The sequence below is a fragment of the Petaurus breviceps genome, unplaced genomic scaffold, assembly GCF_028583685.1.
Source record: "Petaurus breviceps papuanus isolate PSGF00001 unplaced genomic scaffold, PetGlider_PUasm1.0 80, whole genome shotgun sequence".
NCBI classification, from domain to species: Eukaryota; Metazoa; Chordata; class Mammalia; order Diprotodontia; family Petauridae; genus Petaurus; species Petaurus breviceps.
This window is the reverse complement of record NW_027186540.1, coordinates 14,657,853-14,677,667: the sequence shown is the minus strand read 5'-3', so window position 1 is coordinate 14,677,667 and position 19,815 is coordinate 14,657,853. Positions and strand designations below refer to the sequence as shown.

The 19,815-nt window shown below is 33.4% G+C and overlaps 1 protein-coding gene across 1 annotated transcript in view; it reads right to left on the bottom strand.

Moving 5' to 3' along the window:
* LOC138175974 (voltage-dependent calcium channel subunit alpha-2/delta-1) overlaps positions 1-19,815 on the bottom strand; it is a 429,565-nt gene that overhangs the window by 139,011 nt on the left and 270,739 nt on the right. The window contains exons 5-7 of the mRNA XM_069106588.1: positions 6,331-6,400; positions 4,267-4,317; positions 2,133-2,232 (exon numbers count right to left, since the gene is read on the bottom strand). Of these exons, the coding sequence (XP_068962689.1) occupies positions 2,133-2,232; positions 4,267-4,317; positions 6,331-6,400 (221 nt within the window). The remainder of the gene's footprint in view (positions 1-2,132; positions 2,233-4,266; positions 4,318-6,330; positions 6,401-19,815) is intronic.

Below are 19,815 nucleotides of genomic sequence, written 5' to 3'. Positions count from 1 at the left end.
TATCATAGACTGACTTCTCACTTCATACAGTATCTACTAGCATAAGAGATGGTTCATTTTATAAACAGGTTGTCCCAAAAGTCCTAGAGCAGTTTTAAACTTAAAAACTTAAATAGCTTAAAACTATACTAACACTTTTGGGACATGATGAAGAGGCCACATTAGGGATATCTAACATCTAACTCAGTAATAGACAGTCTTCTCTAGTATACTACTATTTCAAACAGAAATATTTCCTCTAGTTCAGGAGAGTCAAACACATTTCCTGAAACATTCCTGAGTGCAGCCAGAACCAAATTAAAATGTGTTGTGGAAGTATTTAATGAAATAAAGCATAGGGATCATGTCCATATGTGATTTTCTAAGCCAACGTGTGGCTCACAGCGATCTCTATGTATGGACTAGTGGCTCTGATTTCTACTTGAGTTTGATACCACTTCCTAGTTAACACCTATTTCAACAGGGCTGGACCACTGCCAGTCATCTTGACTTTTGTTTTGCCACTGGACTTCAATGACTCTAGAGGAGAGAGTGAGGCTAATGACTCTGCTCGGCTCTGCCTCACTTAAATCCAATTTATTTGAAAGTCAGGACATCACCCTCATGATGTCATCGGTCCTCTTCCAGAAAGAAGGAAGAAACAACAGCAATTTCAATAGCAAAATCTGACATCGCAGTGCACGCATACACATGCACACACACACAAATGTTGTACATCCTAGATTTGAATCCAGCTTCCAAACATCTAAAATGCATGAGATTCTGAGCAAGTGACCTGCCCTCTATAAACCATACATTCCTCTTCTGAAGAGGGGAATATATGTATTACTTAGATCTTAAGGTTTTTTTTCTAAATGAAGCACTTTATAAACCTTAATGTGGCACAGTGATGTGTGTTATCATATAATTCAAATTAAACAATTTCTTTTCTTTTTTTTTTCTTTTTGGAGGGCAATTGGGGTTAAGTAACTCACCCAAGGTTATATACAGTTAGTTTTTTTTTTTTTTTTGGTGTGTGGGTGTTAAGTGTCTGAGGCCGGAACCGAACTAGGGTCCTCCTGACTCCAGTGCCGGCGTTTTACTCACTGCACTCTCTAGTCACCCCAACAATTTCTTTTCAGAGACAAAAAATTGAGTTTTAACTACCTCTTAACTTTCTGAGCAAGTATTATCAGCAAAAGATTAATTTAGGACTTTTAGCTTGCACTTTTACCTAATTGAATCAAGAAGTATATATATTTTATGTGATCTTTTCTTGTTACTAGAATGTTCTAGAGAAAATTAGCACAGGAGTAAAATATTTCAGTTTTTCTCAGCATTTTCCTTCCATCTGCTCCCTATATTTTTGTAGTCATATCCATTTTCAGAGGAACACCCGTCATCAACAAAAACTCTACATCAATACAAATCCATAAAGGACAAAGTTTGTCAGGCATCACCCTTTATCTATCCTTCTAACTGCCCCTTCTCCCCTTTTGCTAAGGAGTAACAGCAAATTATGGGATTTAAATATTAATGGGACCCTAGAAGTTATACAGTTTAACAATGTCCTCTACAAGAATCCTAAAACAGAATCATCTACATTGAATTTTTGAAAAAAAAATCAGAGTATTGGAATGTACATTATCCCTTGTGTGAATGGACTAAATTGTACATTTTAAGTGCCAGTCTTCATGGAAATATATAATATGCTAAAAATAAAAGTGAAAATGAAAATAGCTACAGTACTACCAGTGATCCCTCTGAGCAGAGATATTTTGAATATAGGTGGAAGGGCACTAGTAGTACTTGGGTATAAGAATATGAGTACTACTGGACGTGAGATTATACATGGGTTAGGGTATCGACATTTATGCGATTTCTTCTGAGCACTCAATATTTCTATTAAAAGCTTAAGCTTTATCTATCTTAAAAAGCTATAAACTATAAAGACCCATAGAAATCTGATAAGGATACTTAGTATGATAGAACAGAAAAGTTACATTGGGAGAAATCACTGGCAAGGAGTCAAAAAATGTTTGGATGTATGTGTGGTAAAACAATATTATATATTCTGAGTTAGCCATTGCCATAGTTGATATAAGTAGAAACCATTTTTTTAATGGAGGAAAAAGTAATCAGTTGATACTCACTGAAGCTACATTCACAAAATCATCATCAGAAAGGGTTTCCAACATTTCAGAGACGGAAGTACGAATCAGCCTCAGAGTCAATCCACTGACACTTCCACTCCTAAACAAACATGTGAACAACTTCATGAATGTTATTAAAAACAGATATTAAATCAAATCTATAATTTCAGAAGTTTAAATTCAAGAAGTTTAAAAAATATTCTCATAATTATTCAACGTTTCTAAAAAGTAATTGTAAAACATTTAATGGAAAGACAAATGTTAACAAGGAAACTAATTTTTACTTACCTTTTTATTCTACATAAAATAAATTAGAACACAAGGATATTTTTAAATTTCCAAATGCTGTTTCCCAAACTATACATCAAATAGAGATGCTGGGATTCATTACAGCTTATAACTGTTTTATATATATCGCATATTTATGTATGCACATATAGCGATGTTAATTCAAGCAACTTCTTTGAGAAAGTATGTTTACCTTAATTCTGTTTCTTAGAATTATTTTTAACAATTGCGAATTACTAACAGCTCTCATTTACCTTGATAATATAACTGCTTCTTTCCCCTGAAAACACCAGTTTACGTTGTCATTTTAAACTACCACTCAGATTGTATAGTATGAGAAATTCTGAATAAAACATGAGCACAATATAGAATGTAACTTACTCTCTGATAGATCCTCTTTTCTGACTTGATCCTCCCTGGTTTCCGTGACATTTTACTTTAGTGATTGACCTCCTGTCACTCTGAATACTTCATCTTTATTTTCTTTACTGGCTCTTTTCTCCTGCCCTTTCCCATGGCCATTCGATGGCTATCCAAATGCAGTCTTCCCTGAAATATTATTCCCTCTCAACACTGCCCAACAACCTGAGCCACAGTATTTAGTTCACAGACGACACAGTTGTAGTACCACTACTATGTATTTTTCATGCAATTTCTTTCTTTGGACAACTGAATTCAGTAACTAGTCCTGTAGTTGATTACTCTAAATCTAATACAAATGCATTTCTAAAACCATTCTCTCCAGAGAGAATATATTTCACCAGCATTCAAGTTTACTCTCAAAGAGTAGTCAATATTGTTTAAAACAACCTGAACTAGGATACTGATGGAATGAAAAGAACAATTTATCCAAAATAACATATCTTTATTTCAATTTCACAAGATACCTTGAAAATTCACACTTTAGCATTTTTTCCCCTTATTCATTACTTTCCCTTATCTTTCTCCGTCTGGTTTATATGCTTTTAGAGAGATAAACTGAACTAGTTTGCTTCAGGGCAAAATTTAAGTTGGGGAGAATTACACATGTTCACAAAACTAGGTATAGGTATGTGCCATTTGACTGCATTTATAACATCAAATACTATCTCTTCTAATGAGGCAAAATGACCTAGGAATATATCCCTTTTTCTCCAAGGTAAATTAATTTGGAGTTTTTCAAACTCATTTTCCTGATCCTTTAATGTTCTTGGGATAAAGCAAGTTTCTACTGTAAGAGAGATGGTTTTATGAAAATTCTGACTATTCTACTTCATAGAATGATGAAAAACAAAAAAAACCAAACAAAAAAATCTTCAATATTTCATAAGCTTCAATTACCTTAATTGCCCTGATGAGGTCACATATAAAAATCCCCTAGCTTCTGAATTTTATTTCTTTGTTTTATGAAATTCTCAGCATTTAACATTTGACAATTTATGCAATAAAATCTAAACACATGAACTTATGCAAGATTGTAGTTTATGGTATTTCAGGTTTCTTTTATAAGTAGTTGAAGCAAGATATATGGCTCCATATATATCTGCACTAAAACACATTCCCCCTGTTTCAAAAAATACTTACATAACAGAGTTACTCAAGATGTAGAATGAAAATCGAAAAAGGCAATTGTAGCTTAGAGAAAGCTTACCTCTAAGCCATATACCATAGTCTGATTCTAAAGCAAATTCTTTCAACTCCCTGTAGGGTATTTTTTTTTTTTACAGTATGTACTCCTTCCCTCTGTGACCTTAAAAATTACTCTAAATGCTGGATTTTTTTTCAATCTACCATTTTTCAGCCCTCTGATACACTAGGAACAGGATCTTCATTTAAAAAAATACATTTGAAATATTTAAATACTCACACATCAACTAGAATAAGCATGTCTTTGGGAGATGCAGCTCCTTGGATATACCTGCAAAGGAAATTTTTAAATATGAAGTGGGGAGCAGGTTGGGTAGGAAAGTTTTTACTGACTATTGACTGAACTAAAAGGTATAATCTTTGATCATTTAACTTTGTACACTCAAGTTTATGTAACTTAATTCAGTGAAATTAATTTTAATTCAATTAAGAAGAAAAGCATTTATCAAATGCTTGCTATGTGCAAGACATTGTACTAAGTAAGCCCTGGAGATTAAAAGGCAAAACAAAAAAAATGTCTTTCAAAAAAGGTGAATTGTATGAAGAGAGCAAAACAAAAATGCAAAATTAAGTAAATAAAAACTATACATGAAATAATGCCTAGGTATTTTTAAAAACCCCTTTAACATTTTAAGTAACATTTACAAGTCAATACTTCATAACTCAAGCACATTATGTGCATGGCTAAAGTTCTTCACATGGGTAGAGGATTTCAGAAACTCTGAAATCAGGGTTACAGAGGCATTCATGCTGCCATTCCTCCAGTAAAGAAGTACCCATTTAATTTGTTTTTATTTTCAAGATATTTTTGTTCCTTATTTGTTTTTTGTTGTTGTTGTTTGTTTGTTTTTGCTTTTTGGAGGGGGCAATTGGGGTTAAGTGACTTGCCCAAGGTCACATGGCTACTAAGTGTTAAGTGTCTAAGGCCAGATATAAACTCAGGTTCTCCTGAGTCCAGGGCCAGTACTTTATATGTGCCACCTAGCTGCCCTTGTTTCTTATTTGTATGAACCATGAGAAGAACCAGTCAATCCTCCAAATCCACTTAAGCATACAACAGCATGAAATTCCATTATATTTAAATAAAACCCTGAAGATAACATTTTTAAAGAAGAATTGAAATTTAGGAATACTTTGAAGGACCAAGTAATATTAATTAGTAAAGTACATTTGAAAATACTACAGACAGAAGGATGACATGTTACATATCTAAGTAAAATGATAATATGTGCTTGTAATTTTTTTGTACTTAATATGCTTTTGTACAGGCAGTAAAAATTATAGCTAATTTTCACAAAGTTGAAAAAAATAATCAGTTGTCATAATTGATTTGGTCCTTCCTATGTTGCATTCATTAAATAGTGACCATATACTTGCTGAATTGCATTGAATTAAATGGCAAGGGATGACTTTGGGGGTTGAGATCAGCTTCAGCAATTTAGGGGTAGAAGTGTTCTGTTTCCTCCCCATATCAATGCCTTCTTTTCTGGTGGGACATCTCCATGGTGATTCCTATGATCTAAAATGCATTAATACTAGCATTGCATATAATCATTTAAATTAGTGCATCCGGTAATATCAAATGGAAGGGATTAACAATCCCAGTTCTCATGATTAGTTTTACCCCAATATTCTTTAGTGAACATCATTTATCATGCCTTAACTAAACTTACATTAGAAAGCCACTCAAATGTTTTATTCAATAACCATGCTGTTTTTCAAATTAACAGGTAGGGATAGGGTCTGCACCTATGATTTCAGTGGTACTAGGAACTGCCATGTGAGGGAACTCCATCTATTAAGGCTGATCAGCACTTTCTCTTTAAATTACAATCTTGGAGACATGTTTAAAGAGTTGAGAATCTGAATGATTTACCCAAGGTCAAAGAGCCAATATATGTCAGAGACAAGCCCTGACCAGGTCTTCCTGACTTTATGGTCAGTTTTCTACACGCAATACCATGTTGCCTCTGTGTCAAAGTAATAATAACATGAATGTACATAGTGCTTCGAGATTTCTAAAGCTCTTTCTAAAGTGTAACTCTTTCAAAGAGTATAATTAACCTATTATATATATCTGAGGCTCAGAGAAGTAAAATTAGAGTAGGTCATATTATTAAGTATTAGAGCAGGCAACTGAGTTAATCTCATTCTGATTCTATGGGGCTAAAGTTCTTCTCATGATGCTACATGGTCTCTTATGGTGGGAACAAAAAAATAACCTATTTTTCAATAAAATGGGTAATTTCTTTGTTTCTTTTTCCTTTCTCTCATGATATCTTACCATGGTCTTCTGCGTACATCATAGAGATCAATTTTGTTTGGTGTTCGAGTTTTATCAACCCATGGAGAAGCTGAAAAAAGGAAACAATGCATTATTAAAATAACATAATACATACACTTCAGAGGAAGTTTGTCTGTTGACAGACATAAAAAAAGACTCAAAAGCATAAGTCCATATATCTATTGCAGAGTTTGTAAGGAAAATAACTTCTTCACTTTCAAGGAAAACCACAAAGCTGTACCAAAGGAAATCAATGAGAACCAATTCTTTAATATGAAACCGAAATGAGCATTTAGACAAGGTTCTTTTTCTTGGTACTTCTCAAAGACTGATTTCCCAGATGCCTAAGAAACTTGCCATTTTTTATGATCACACACAGCTACCAGAAATTGAAGAAAACTATTTTACACTACCAGTATCTATGTTTTCTTTTTATCTTACTCATGGTTTTAAATGAGATTCATCTTTTAGCCCAACACCATCATATTAAACCATGATTTTTTGGAATCAGAAAATAAGAATGTCATTTAGAAATTAAACTGCTACTCTCTTCAAGAATATTTCATAAATGTTAACAACTTGAAAATTTCAACGAAAATAAATAGTGGGAACATGAACAATGAGGTATAGAATATATATATATATATATATATATATATATATATATATATATGACTAATCCTGTAAAATCTATGACTTAATAAAATCCTCTTCATATCATTTACAAACTGGAATATCTGAGAATTGTCACTGACTGTTGGGAATTCTTTTTCCATCTGGAACCCCTTTAAGATGTGCTGTGAGACAACAGTAGATATCTTTGCAAGCATACATGGCCCTCTTAAATGCCATGGCCCAGGCACCATTCAAGATTACATCTTCTTAATTGCTCTTTTACTATTTTCTTTTTTATAAAGGACACCAGAAACTGAGGTATTACAGCCCAAATCTGCGTGCTCCAAAGTAATCAGTGAAAAAATAGTTATAGAATTGCTGAGACCTCAGTTCCATTTTCTGTCTATTTGTAGTCCTACTATCAAATTGCACTTTGAATGGTTTTGGGAGTGAATCAATTACCTTCCATAACAAGATTTCTGTAAACTTGCTTTCATCTTTACAGGTTTTTTGCTGAGTTATGATGTTATATTACTCATAATCTTCCATGGCCATCCTTACAAAAATGCTTATTTTAATTGACATTGCTGTTAGTGAACACATTTTTTTTGGTTGGCAAAATCAAGTGTTTTCTGAGTAAGGTAGTTTCTTTGATTTTTTGAACTACTTGATATGGCCACTATTTTACATCAGTTAATTTTTATAGCAGGTGGTTATAGTCAAGGTCAATAGTTTTACCCTCTTCAATTTCCCAGTGTTCATTCATCTCACCCACATTAGTTCTTCTAATTTGATTCTGACATTGACATGTGTTGTTACTTATTGATGGTATGAATTCACACAGGCAACTCATTCTTATATGACTCTGATAATTCCATATGGTTATGAATTTCATAACATCATGATATATGAGAAATCCCAGTTTTGTGTAACCCCAAGACAATGGAGGAACATGATAGATAGGACTAGGCTACAAAATATTTTCAATGGTGACTTACACACAAAATGTGGGCCAAGGCATATCATCAAAGACATGTGTGATAAAAAACTGTTTAGAAGGTGGAGTTATCCCCTTGATGAGTTTGAACTGGATCAAAAATCCAAGTGCCAGAGTGATGCCTATAAGGTATAAAATGACCTAAAGGAAGGCCTCCAGTATACTGGATAGATCCTCAATGGGAGCACTATAAAATAACACGGCCAAGAGTCACACGCAAGAGGAGAATATGTAGATGGGTTATGACCTGCAACTATGGAAGTATCATAGAATGACTGAAGTATTAAAAGAATGAATCTTTTTGGGGAAGGGGAAGAGAGACAAAATCAGTCATGCATAAAAATTATGCTGTCTCCCCCCCTTTTTCTCAATAAATTAAAAGAATTAGAGATGAATTTGCCTAGACTTTGTATTTAATTGGATGATTAAGATGAAATAACACTGCAAGCATGATTTCCAATGCTTAAAATTCTAGGCCTAAAAAGAAATCAGTCACTGCAATATATAGGCAACTAAGTTGTGAAAGAATGTCTTCATTTTTAATTGTCACTCTCTGATGGATAAAAACAACTTCAGGTTTAGGTAAATTGCTGTTTTCTGTTACTACTCATTATTATAGTTGACACAAGTGACTGGCTGATTTGCCTTACTTTAATATTTCTTTGGAAGTATTAAAATTGAACAGCCTTAATCTAAATTTTAAATTACAGTAAACACTATGCATATTAAGATTATGTAGTCCAAGTTCATCATGTTCCTACTGGCTATGGACAAGGCTATACTCCTAGGGGAAAGTTGGTTTGAAGCTTTGATAAATGGTTCAGTGAAAGAAGAGTTTGAAAATTATGGTTAAGATGAGATTTTTAGATTGTCATCAATTTCATTCATCCAAGCTATTTCTGTCTAGATTCTTAATCAATAGTCAATTAGAGTTTCAATTTTGACTTTCTATGCTAAATAAAATCTATTGTGTGTGTTTTTTTAAGAACTGAAAATGTTTTGGAGGTTGCACTTTTTAGCATGTGTAAGAGCAAAGCATTTTTTTATAGCACAATAACTTAGAAATTTCCATAAAGGGTTAACACAGCTTTCACAAAAAATAAGTTAATATGTAGTCTCTTGGCCACTATTGGGAAAAATCAAATTAGTTCTCCAGTCATTATTTTTAATCATTTGCTGTTCCATAATATTGCCTTTACAGGTTTTAAGTGATCATTATTTTGTGTTGAAATGGAAATATAATTACATCACCCATTTACCTAACATGAAACTCCAATGAGAGAAGGATGTTGTTGACTATTATATAGGTGCTGAAATCATATTAGACAATAATGTTTGCTTATTATGCTAGGCTCCAACCACTCACTCAGTTACACCAGGAATCAATTTGGTAGTGATACAAACCAAAAGACCAATCTGACCAAAAGATGCAATCAGATTAAAAAAAATTCTACAAAAATAACAACAAAGGAGTATGCCCACTTTCAACGTTCAAATCACTTTTTAAAAAGATGAGTTTTGGGTGACTGGAGTTCTGGGAGTTATAAGAATTGGAAGAAGATTAACCCAGGCTATCAGTCAAGTACTTGTAAGAAGTATTTTTGGCTTTTCCCTTTTGTCATAAAGAGACTATGGTTAGCTCAGTAACAGATAAATCTACAAGGTTAGCATTCTCTTTTATATGGCATCTGCCAATAAGCAAAAGCCACAATATTTTCCTAACCACTCGAACTATGGTATTGAACTTAAACTTTTTTTTATAGAAGGTAGTTTTCTAGTCAGATAAAGACAGGTGCTATGCAATAAGGCATAGGAATAGCAAGACTAACATTAAATAGCATTTTAGAGTTTCTCCTTTGTTAACACAGTTAAAAATTAAAAAAAAACAACATATAATTATTTGATTTTGGGGAATTATGAAGGATGCATTGAAGATGTTTTTCTTTTGTTAGGAATCTCTCTACATGAAATGAAAGTTAATTGCATTACTAATTAATAAGATCAAATATTGATAACTACATTTTCCTAAAATATTTTTCAGATTTTTGCTATGAGAAGAGAAATATCAAATAAATGTACAGAGATTCTTCTTTTACTAGTTCATATTACATGCACTTTTAATTGTCATTTGTTTGGTTCCAATAATCCATTAGACTGACAATTATCTAGTGCAAATTCCAAAGTGGTAGGAAAGGGAACAAATCTCCAGTTGATATCTCTGGTTACACCATACCAAGTGATGCCAGGCATTTAACAAATTTCCACTTCCAAAAAGCTAACCATTTTAAGCCTGTTTTCTTATTGATTAGGATATGTAGGTGTACTTTTCTAATTCAACAAACCCTATCTTGTTAGAAAATAAAATATAAAACATAATAGAACTTGCTAACAAAAATCACCTCCTTAAGCACCATGGCTAAGAATGTCAAAATCATTTTGTGCTATTAACTTATAAAAAAATATTTATGGGCATATTTTTGTTTGAGCCAGCAGAAACTCTTTAACATACACATAATTCCTGATCCCCAGTGCAGTTTCCTAAAGCACTTAAGAAAAATCAACTTAATATAGTAGTTACTATTTACAGCACAAACTATTTTTTCCTCTTGTAGCCTTCTCATTTCTATCACTGCATTCATTTTGTATGTTGTTCTTTGAATGCTTTCCTTATAATAGATCATTCAATAAAGTCTCCTCTTACTTCTCTAAAACCTTATATTCATTCTTCCTTATTGCCCAATAATAATAATTTCCATTTACATACCACAATTTGTCTGAGCAAGATGATGGTCAAGTCACTTTTCCCAGAAAATTCTAGCCAAAATTTTGACAGGACAGATGCAGGCAATAATAAAGTATTAAACAGTATCAAATTAAGAGGCTATAATTCAAACTGTTCTATTATAATTCACATGTCCTTACAGAAGTACTTAGTTTTTCTTTTTCATGCAGTCTATCACCTTCAGAGAAAACCATTAAAAAGCCTCACCACATAGAACTGTAAGTTATTTTACTTACAGTAAACAATGCTTTTTTGGTTACTTATTATTGTCAAATAAAGGGTACTTTTTTCAGTAGTTCACATACTTTATTAAGCACTAGACTACAGTATAAATATGAATCTAGGCCTTACTCTGCTATTTCACTGATCTATTTTTTTTCCTGTAATGGACAGTTTTGCAAATTTCTTTGCTGTAGTATAATTTGGACCTTGCACTGTGGAGGATGTCTTTCTGATTGTATTGCCAATCCACATTCTCTTCAAAATTCAGTTCTACTTTCTTCAACACATGCCATACTTTTTCTGTAGGACCCTTTAATTGTGTTCACGGACTATAAGGATTATTGATTTAGGTGAGTGTGCAGCTTATTTTAAAACTAGAATTTTAAAAAAGCCCAAGTATGTTACTTGTGGTATTAACACCAATGAACTGAAATGATGACAAAACTAAATAGTTCACAATTCAAGGGCTTTGTCTTTTTTTGCCAACCAGTATTAAATAAATCACATAATTTCCAGATTTCTGTCTTTTGGGCAGAAAAGGTCTATGAGTCATTTTAAAAAGGGTGAGCTGAAATTCACTATAAAAATCTCCTTGGCTATCAATGAACTTTATTCTAACCTTAATTTGTCTTTAATATCCCACTCTAACTCCTTATAGACAAATAATCAGAAGAGCAAACACACACTCATGTATTCCATAATTACCAATTATATGTTGCATCATTTATAAAGCACTCAACTACAAAATGATTTGCTGTGAATTCAGCAGATGGTACTTAATCCACATAAAACATTTTCTTTGACATAAAAGAGCTACTGTCTGTCAGCAGGAGGGGCAGACAAAATAGGCAAGTAGACTGGTTAAGCGGAATATTATGGAAGTGAAAGATGGAAAGTTAAACAGAGGTTTAATTATTTATATGGCCAATACATTAATAGCGATTTTTCAGTAGAAATCAGGGACAGATAAAATATACACAGTGACAATGTGATTTTTTTTTTTTGCTTTTTGGAGGGCAATTGGGGTTAAGTGACTTGCCCAAGGTCACACAGCTAGTTTTTGTGTTAAGTGTCTGAGGCTGGATTTGAACTCGGGTCCTCTTGACTCCAGGGTCGGTGCTCTATTCACTACACCACCTAGCTGCTCTGACAGTGTAATTTTGATATAGTGGTGTTGCTCAATATGTTTTAGAGGTAACCATGTGCTATAACATAAATAGATAATATCTTCACAGTTTAACAAATCCTTTTTGATAGTAATGACTATGATGCATTTCTAGAGTAAGTTAAAATATAAAACAAAAACAAAAATATGTAGCTTTTGGAAGCATCTTAAGAGTAACTAAACTTTAATACCTAGATAGGGACTGGACCTGTGATTTCATTCTGTGTAGGAAATATCACATACTCCTCTTACCAATGCAGCTCACACCTTTTATCCAACTTAGAGACATAGAGAAAGACCCAGAGAATTAAGAGGTTGAGTGACTTCCTCAGGGTTATACAGCCAGTGTGCCTCAGAGGCAGAACTAGAACCAAGGTCTTCTTGGCTTAAAGTCAGCTCTCTATCCAATATGACACACTGCTTCTCTTCAGATCTAGAAGAATCTACAAATTATTTGCTTGAGTTTATGTGATCTATGGTACCTTTTTGTTTTAGTATTGTATTACATGGCTTTAGAATAATGAATAAAAGAGCTTTTAAAATACCAAACTATGCATACATGATATGAAATCTCAGAGGAACTAAAGGAAGAGAGGAAGAATAAGAGAAAGAATGAAACGAAGAAAAAGGAAAGATAAAGAAAGGAAAACCCAAGTTAGATGTTAACAAAAGTTATCTTTGTGGCTCTCTTAATTCAAGGTATTCATAGAATAATTCAGTAACAAATGGCCATGCCCCTGTTTTCCTACTAACATCCCATTTTACTATTATGTTCTTCAAGCAATGAGCTTACTTATTCATTAGCAAAGGCATTACTGTGACCCACATTGTAGCTATCATTCCATGCAGGAAGAATGCTCTTTAAGGAGCATGATGAAACAATAAAATGACCTGCTTAACTTCTCTGAAATGAAAGCCTAGTGCTATAGTATTTCACTTACAGTTTTCACTTAATCTTAAAGTTATACTAGATATGCAAATTATGATGGATTGGGATGGTATTCTATTAAAAACTTTGCATCATCATTCTTTCTAAGGGTTACTTCAGAGCTTCTAAAAGTTTGCATCATTGTCGGATTCCTTAAGCATAGGACATACAGATATGATGGAAAAAGAATCAGCATTCTTTCCGATCTACTCTGGCTCATTTATTTAGGTGATTTTCAGACAAGAAAATTCAGTCCCTAAATTTAAATGTCTGCATCTAAATTTATTCATTGTTATAATCTCACTATCATCTAAAACACAAAAAGTAAAATATGAAGTCTATCACTTCCAGTCCAAATTAGCTTCTGATCTTGACTTGCCCATTTCTTTCAATGTTTTTTTTTTTCCTTTTTATTTTTTCTTTTTGGAGGGCAATTGGGGTTAAGTAACTTGCCCAAGGTCACACGGCTAGTTTTTATGTGTGTGTGTGTGTGTGTGTGTGTGTGTTAAGTGAGGCTAGATCTGAACCCAGGTCCTCCTGACTCCGGGGCTGGCACTCTAACTCTATTTCTTTCAATGTTAAGATTTATCTTAACTATCCTTCTCTCCCTTTTGCTTCAACTTCTTCACCTTGATTTCTCCCTTTTCCAAGCTCAACTTCACTGTAAATGAATCGTCACATCAGTTATTGTTCCTTATAAATGCATCTCTTGCATTCTTCTCATTCTTCCTCTTCCCAGTATTCCCAGTATCAGTCTCACACTAAATCATGTTAGCTGTCTCACAGCTTGATCCATGAGATAGTTAGTAAGGGTAGGGAATAGTATGCTAATGGACAGAGGTTATGGAGTCACCTGAGCTGAGTAATTTACAATAAATATAATAATAATAAAATAATATAATAATATATAATAATAAAATAAAAATAATAAAGCAGATTTATAACCAACATGTTTTGGGAGCAGTCACCGTGTTTTGGGATGTCACCATCATTCACATGAGAATATTTTCTGTGCCTCCCTGGATGTGTTTGTTGGTGGCATGGGCAGCTGGCTAATTTTTGTATTCCTGTGTCCAGGTCTGTGCTCCTCATAATGCACAAGACGGAAATGTTGCCACAGGTTTGCTCTATCAGGGACTAAGGAATTTAGGGTACCATTATCACCAAAGGGAGTCTGTGATGCATTCTATGATGCAAAAGTATATGTATACTCAGCTGTCTGTTGCTTTTGTGAATACTCTTCAAAATCTGCCTCTAGCCTACTTTTCTGGACTCATTTCACATTACCTGCCTTCAAGCATTCCATATTCCAGCCAAACTGGATTAATTCTTGTTCCATAAACTTGGCATTACATATCCAATATCTATGAATCTGCCTAGGCTTTGACTCCCTAGAGGGCACCCTCCCCCCATTTCTACTATCTTAGAGCCCTTAGTTTCACTGGAGGGTGGCCCAGGTACCACTTTCTTTAGGAAGCCTTTTCTAGTCTTCCAAGCTGTCCACCTTCCTTATCTTACCTTGCATTTACTTAGCTTTTACAGCTTGTATCCCCTAAAGAGTATTTTGTAAACTCCTTAAGGATAGATATAGCGTTTGATTATTTTTCTTTGTATCCCCTGACACCCTGCATACAGTAAATACATATAAATGTTTAATTTAATTGAACTGAACACTAAAATAGCAGCCAGAGGCTCTGGCACCTGAAAGATCACTGAAATTACATCTTAACTGAAATCTGCCTTCACAAAATTATAATTTAATCCTATATAAAACCATCAATTTAATACTTTAAACATTCCATTGTTAAAAATTCTTCTATGGTTCCATATTACCTACAAAAGAAAGTCTAACTTCCACTTCTTGGCATTCAAGGCTCTTTCATTTGTCTTTATCCCAATTTTCTAAGTTTATCCACCACCATTTGTTTCTGTGAAGTCCTATGTTTCAGTCAGGCTAGTCTAGTTACTGTGTTCAGAACATTCATTACTCATTTATGTACTTTATTAATGCCACCTCCCATCCTGGAATGCCTTGAGCCCCTCCTTTTTTTCCCCCCACATTCCATTTTCTATATATCCAAATTCTGCCTGTCATTGCTTTCCTCCCCCCCACCCCCCAACTGAAATGTGTTTATTCATTCAAACTCATTAACTTAAAAGCTTATGAAGTTACCTAGATGACTTAATTAAAGGCATGGTCACATTTACATGGCCCAAATGATGGTTTTCTGCCACATTAATATTAAATGGATCACTATAATATTGGCTCCTTTTTATGGTCTGACAGTAGCAAAGCAATAATCTCTTATCATCAATGAGTTTTTTTAGACATAGATATATAGTTCATGCTTTTTATTCATGTAAGGGAAATAATCCAAATCTGTTTGTCTTGTAAGCTTCTATGAAAATATTTTTATTATGATTCATAATTTTATAGGCCCTTCTTGTTAGAACATTATGAGAAATCTTGAATTTAAACAAGATCTGCCATTTCCCAAGTGTGGGTATTCTCTTCATTGAAGCAATATGACACTGAAAATTTTATGACTTGGAGACCAATAGAAAAGGATTGTTTTATAAGTAGTTCTCCTTGGCCAGAAAATGAAGGATATATTTTATTAAGGTGACCCTTTGGTCAAGCTAATTCTAACTAAGCAAACAGGAAAGGCTAGACTCAAGAAATTAACCTGCTCTTTTAAAGACTGTGTTGAGTGGCAACTACGTGTAGCATATTATGTAAGCAGCTGTATGAAATACTACAAAGAACACTCAGACTTGATATGTTATTCATTGGCCAGTAGAGGAGATGAGGCATGCAAATACTTCTAATGCAAGGAAGAACGTGAAAATGCATAAATAAACAAACAAATGAATGGATGAATGAATAAATAAAGGTCTAAAACAAGTGCTATGGGAATTCAAAAGAATGACAGCTATAATGGCATTCAGCTTAGATTGACTGAGTAATGAGAAAGAGATCTAAAGGGGCATGCAATGGATTAGAACTAGCAGAACACCTACCCTGACAGAAATAAGTGGACTCAGTCCTTATACAGAGTGCAACATTTCAATAACATGAAAATCATTTCTTTTTCCAATTATAAGATTCCAGAAAATCATGGGACATACCCTATTCCAGAGAGAATGCCTTCATTTCCCTGTCTTTATTGTTTCATCTGGGATATTCATAAGAAGGATTTGGAATGGTTTACACACATGTATTTTTTTCTTAGACATAACGTATATCCACCAGATTCTTTATATCTTATTTTAGGAAAATCTCCATATATTGGATAGGGAAATTTTTTTATTAGGATTTTATTTGATTCTGATCTGACATACTTTGAATCCCATTATTAAATATTATAGTTTTTTTTTTAAATGAAGAGAAATACTTCATGAATAATGTCACTTTTATGTCACATATTTATGGTCTTTTAGACCATATTATAAAGTATCACCTTAAATTATGTTAAAGGTAGTTAAATGCTACAAAAAGGAGACGTTCACCCAAAATAGCATTATAATAATCCACTGATTATTAATTAAAATCTCAAGTATAGTATTAACTGAAAAGATTTCAAGAGAAATAATAGGTGAAATAAGTAGTTTGTGCTGAGATTTTTTTTTGTTTTAGTTTTAAAAAAATGATTTAGACAAGTAAGAATCACCAAATTTGACAATTCCCACAGGCAATTTTAAAAGAAAAGGAGAAGTTATTTGGTAGGATAAAGAACTTCAAAAGGAGCATTCCAAAAAATAAAAATAAAAGAAATTGACTAATCCATCTATTTCCTTAGTGATGTGAAATCCTTTTCTGGAGGAAAGCCTCAATCCCTGGAGAGACTTTCTAGAGATTTGAAATTTAATCCTGGACATACCCTCGATACCTATGAGACTTTATGTGACTCTAAGATCTCCAGTTTTTTAAACTGTACAATGAGGAGTTAGATAAATCTCTAAGATTCTTTTCAGTTTTTAAAAATAGTCCATAAATCTATGTACATAATGATATGACTGTTTATACATGAACAGTGAAGAACTGAAATCATACCTAAAAACTAACAGGGAGACAGCATAGTACATGGGAAAGCATGCTAGCTCTAGAGTCCAAGGACATGAATTGAAATCCTGCCTTTGATGCTTACTCCCTGTGTCACCTTGAGCAAGTCAACCTCCTTAAGCTTCAGTTTCCCCAACTGTAAAATAAGGTAATTGGACTGTTCTAGTCTCAGACCTATGATCCTATTTAAAGGTTGGCTATAAGCCTCTAGCAATATATAAATATATATTCAATTATTCTTAGTTCTTTGGGGATGTTGTATTCTATATCCCATAGCAACACTGGTAGATTACTGGCATTGAAAAGATGACAGGTTTTTTCTTTTCCATGGGATGTTTGGGAACAGCAGAGGAGTGTTAATCTTAGCCAATAGCAACCTAGGTTATTCAATACTAGGCCAAACGTGTTTTCTATCTGTACTATCTGAGATACTAAATATAAGTATAGAAATATTCTATTATCTATAGAGATATAGTATACTCTATGTCTGAGATATTATGTATAAATAATAGATTTATAATCAATATCTATATGTATATATACTATATAAAATATATACATACTACATATATTACATATATATTACTAATCTACTAAAAAGCAAAATCTTCCTTTATGTGCCAAATAAAAGCAACCCCATTTGCTAATGTTCTTTTAAATAATGTTTCTCTCAGAAAAAAAGAATAAATCCCTAAGCTCTTATAAAGCACTCTGAGAGCATGTTGCCAAATTGGACACTAAGGTAATTTGTTTATTATTTCTCATGACTTTTTAAAAATTATTACAAAATTCCTGATTTTTCCCCCTAGCCTATTCTAAGTGTTCATAAAGTATTAAACAATGATTACATCATTTGCTATTTCCCGCTCATGTCTACTATAGAATGACTATTTTTTTGAAAGTTGGATATAGCAACAAAAATTATTTTGTGTACTTCTTTTTACTGCTACTTGACTTGCCATGCCTTCTTATCATAGGATTTATATTTGGTAGATGTTTTTTGTGTTTGTTTCCTAATCCTCTAGAAACAGTGTGAGGAAGCATCAGGTTTAAAAACACAAGCGTGAAAAGCCATGTGGGGATATTAGATATGTATGAGCAGTTCTCTGAATAAAAAGATTTAGAACTTGTTAATAAAAGGTGAGTACAAGGAAATTGCTTGAGAATAGTATTTAAAAAGGTTTCCACTCCTCTACTGGATCTGAGGTTACTCAAATTATTCTTTTCTCAAATAAAGATATGTGTTTTCTACCACAAAACTAGCCTAGCTGTGTGACCTTGGGCAAGTCACTTAATCCCAACTGCCCTCCAAAAAGAAAAAGGAAAAAAAATCATATCTCACTTTGGGGGTGGCTAGGGGGTGCAGTGAATAGAGCATCGGTCCTGGAATCAGGAGGACCTGAGTTCAAATCCGGCCTCAGACACTTAAAACAAAAACCAGCCGTGTGACCTTGGGCTAGTCACTTAACCCCAATTGCCCTCCAAAAAGCAAAACAAATAAAAAAAAGATCTGTGTTTTTGGCTAGGTAAATCCACATTATTTTCCATGGGGAAAAGACTTATAGACAATAAATAAAATTTACTTATTTTCCTCTTGAAAGAATATCTTTACTTTCATTTAGTACACATGACAACTGAGATTCAAAGAAGAGGGCCAGAATATGCTTGTCCATATTTTTTTTTAGGTTTTCTTTTATCTGTTACCAAATCAATCTAAGTGTGACTATTAAATTGTTCACTTAAGTTTTTTGTTTGTTTCCTATCCTTGACCAGTGGAAGAGGAAATAATATTTATAGTAAATTATTCATAATCATAAGAATCTCATGAACTCTCACATTGGCATACAGTGCACTGGAAAAAGAAATCAGAGAGCCAGAGTTTTAGTTGGGGCTTGGCCATTAATTGCACGACCTTGAACTAGCTTTTTTTTCCCCCTTTAGGTGCCTGTCTCTTCCAAATTGTCAGATAGAGATCATACTTCTTGCCCTAGCTCCTCAAAGTGAGTTTTAACAAGTGTGCTAGTAAGTGCTCCCATAAACAAGGCACTCTCCTAGGTGCTAGGCATACAAGGTTGTACATATAAGGTTACCTCTCTTGTCAAAGTGCTTATGACCTGCTAGTATCAGATGAAGCAATTAATTTGAAATGTATAAAATGCTATAAAAATACAGTCAAGTAAAAATTGTTCTAAATTATTTTTAACACATCAAAGACAGTCAAGTTTTATGGATGGTATGCCTGATACGTATATATAAGTATTAAAATAATATACCTTTGACATAACTAAAAATGTTACATATAGAGGGTTTTCTTTTTTTTGGCTCCATTACCACAATAAAGGGTTCAAAATTAAATAGCATTTTGAAGGTCAGGATTTTTTTTCCCTTGAAGTAAACCTTTCAGGACCAGTAGAACGTAAATTAATTGAAGGCAGAGTATGTTTCAATTGTTGTATTTGTATCCCCAGTGACAAGCATGGTTGGTTCCTTGCATGCAAGAAAGGCTTATTAAATGCTTGGAGACTGAGTCATTGATTGAGGAAGGAGTATGATCTCATTTTTGTGTATGAGAAAAGTGAGGGCTAGAGACACTACATAGCTTGTTAAGTCATACAGCAAGAACATTTCAGGGCTGGCACTGAAATCTATGTGTTCTGATTTGAAATCAAGCTGTACTCTTTCTTTTTCGCTTTTTTTTAGAGGGCAACTGGGG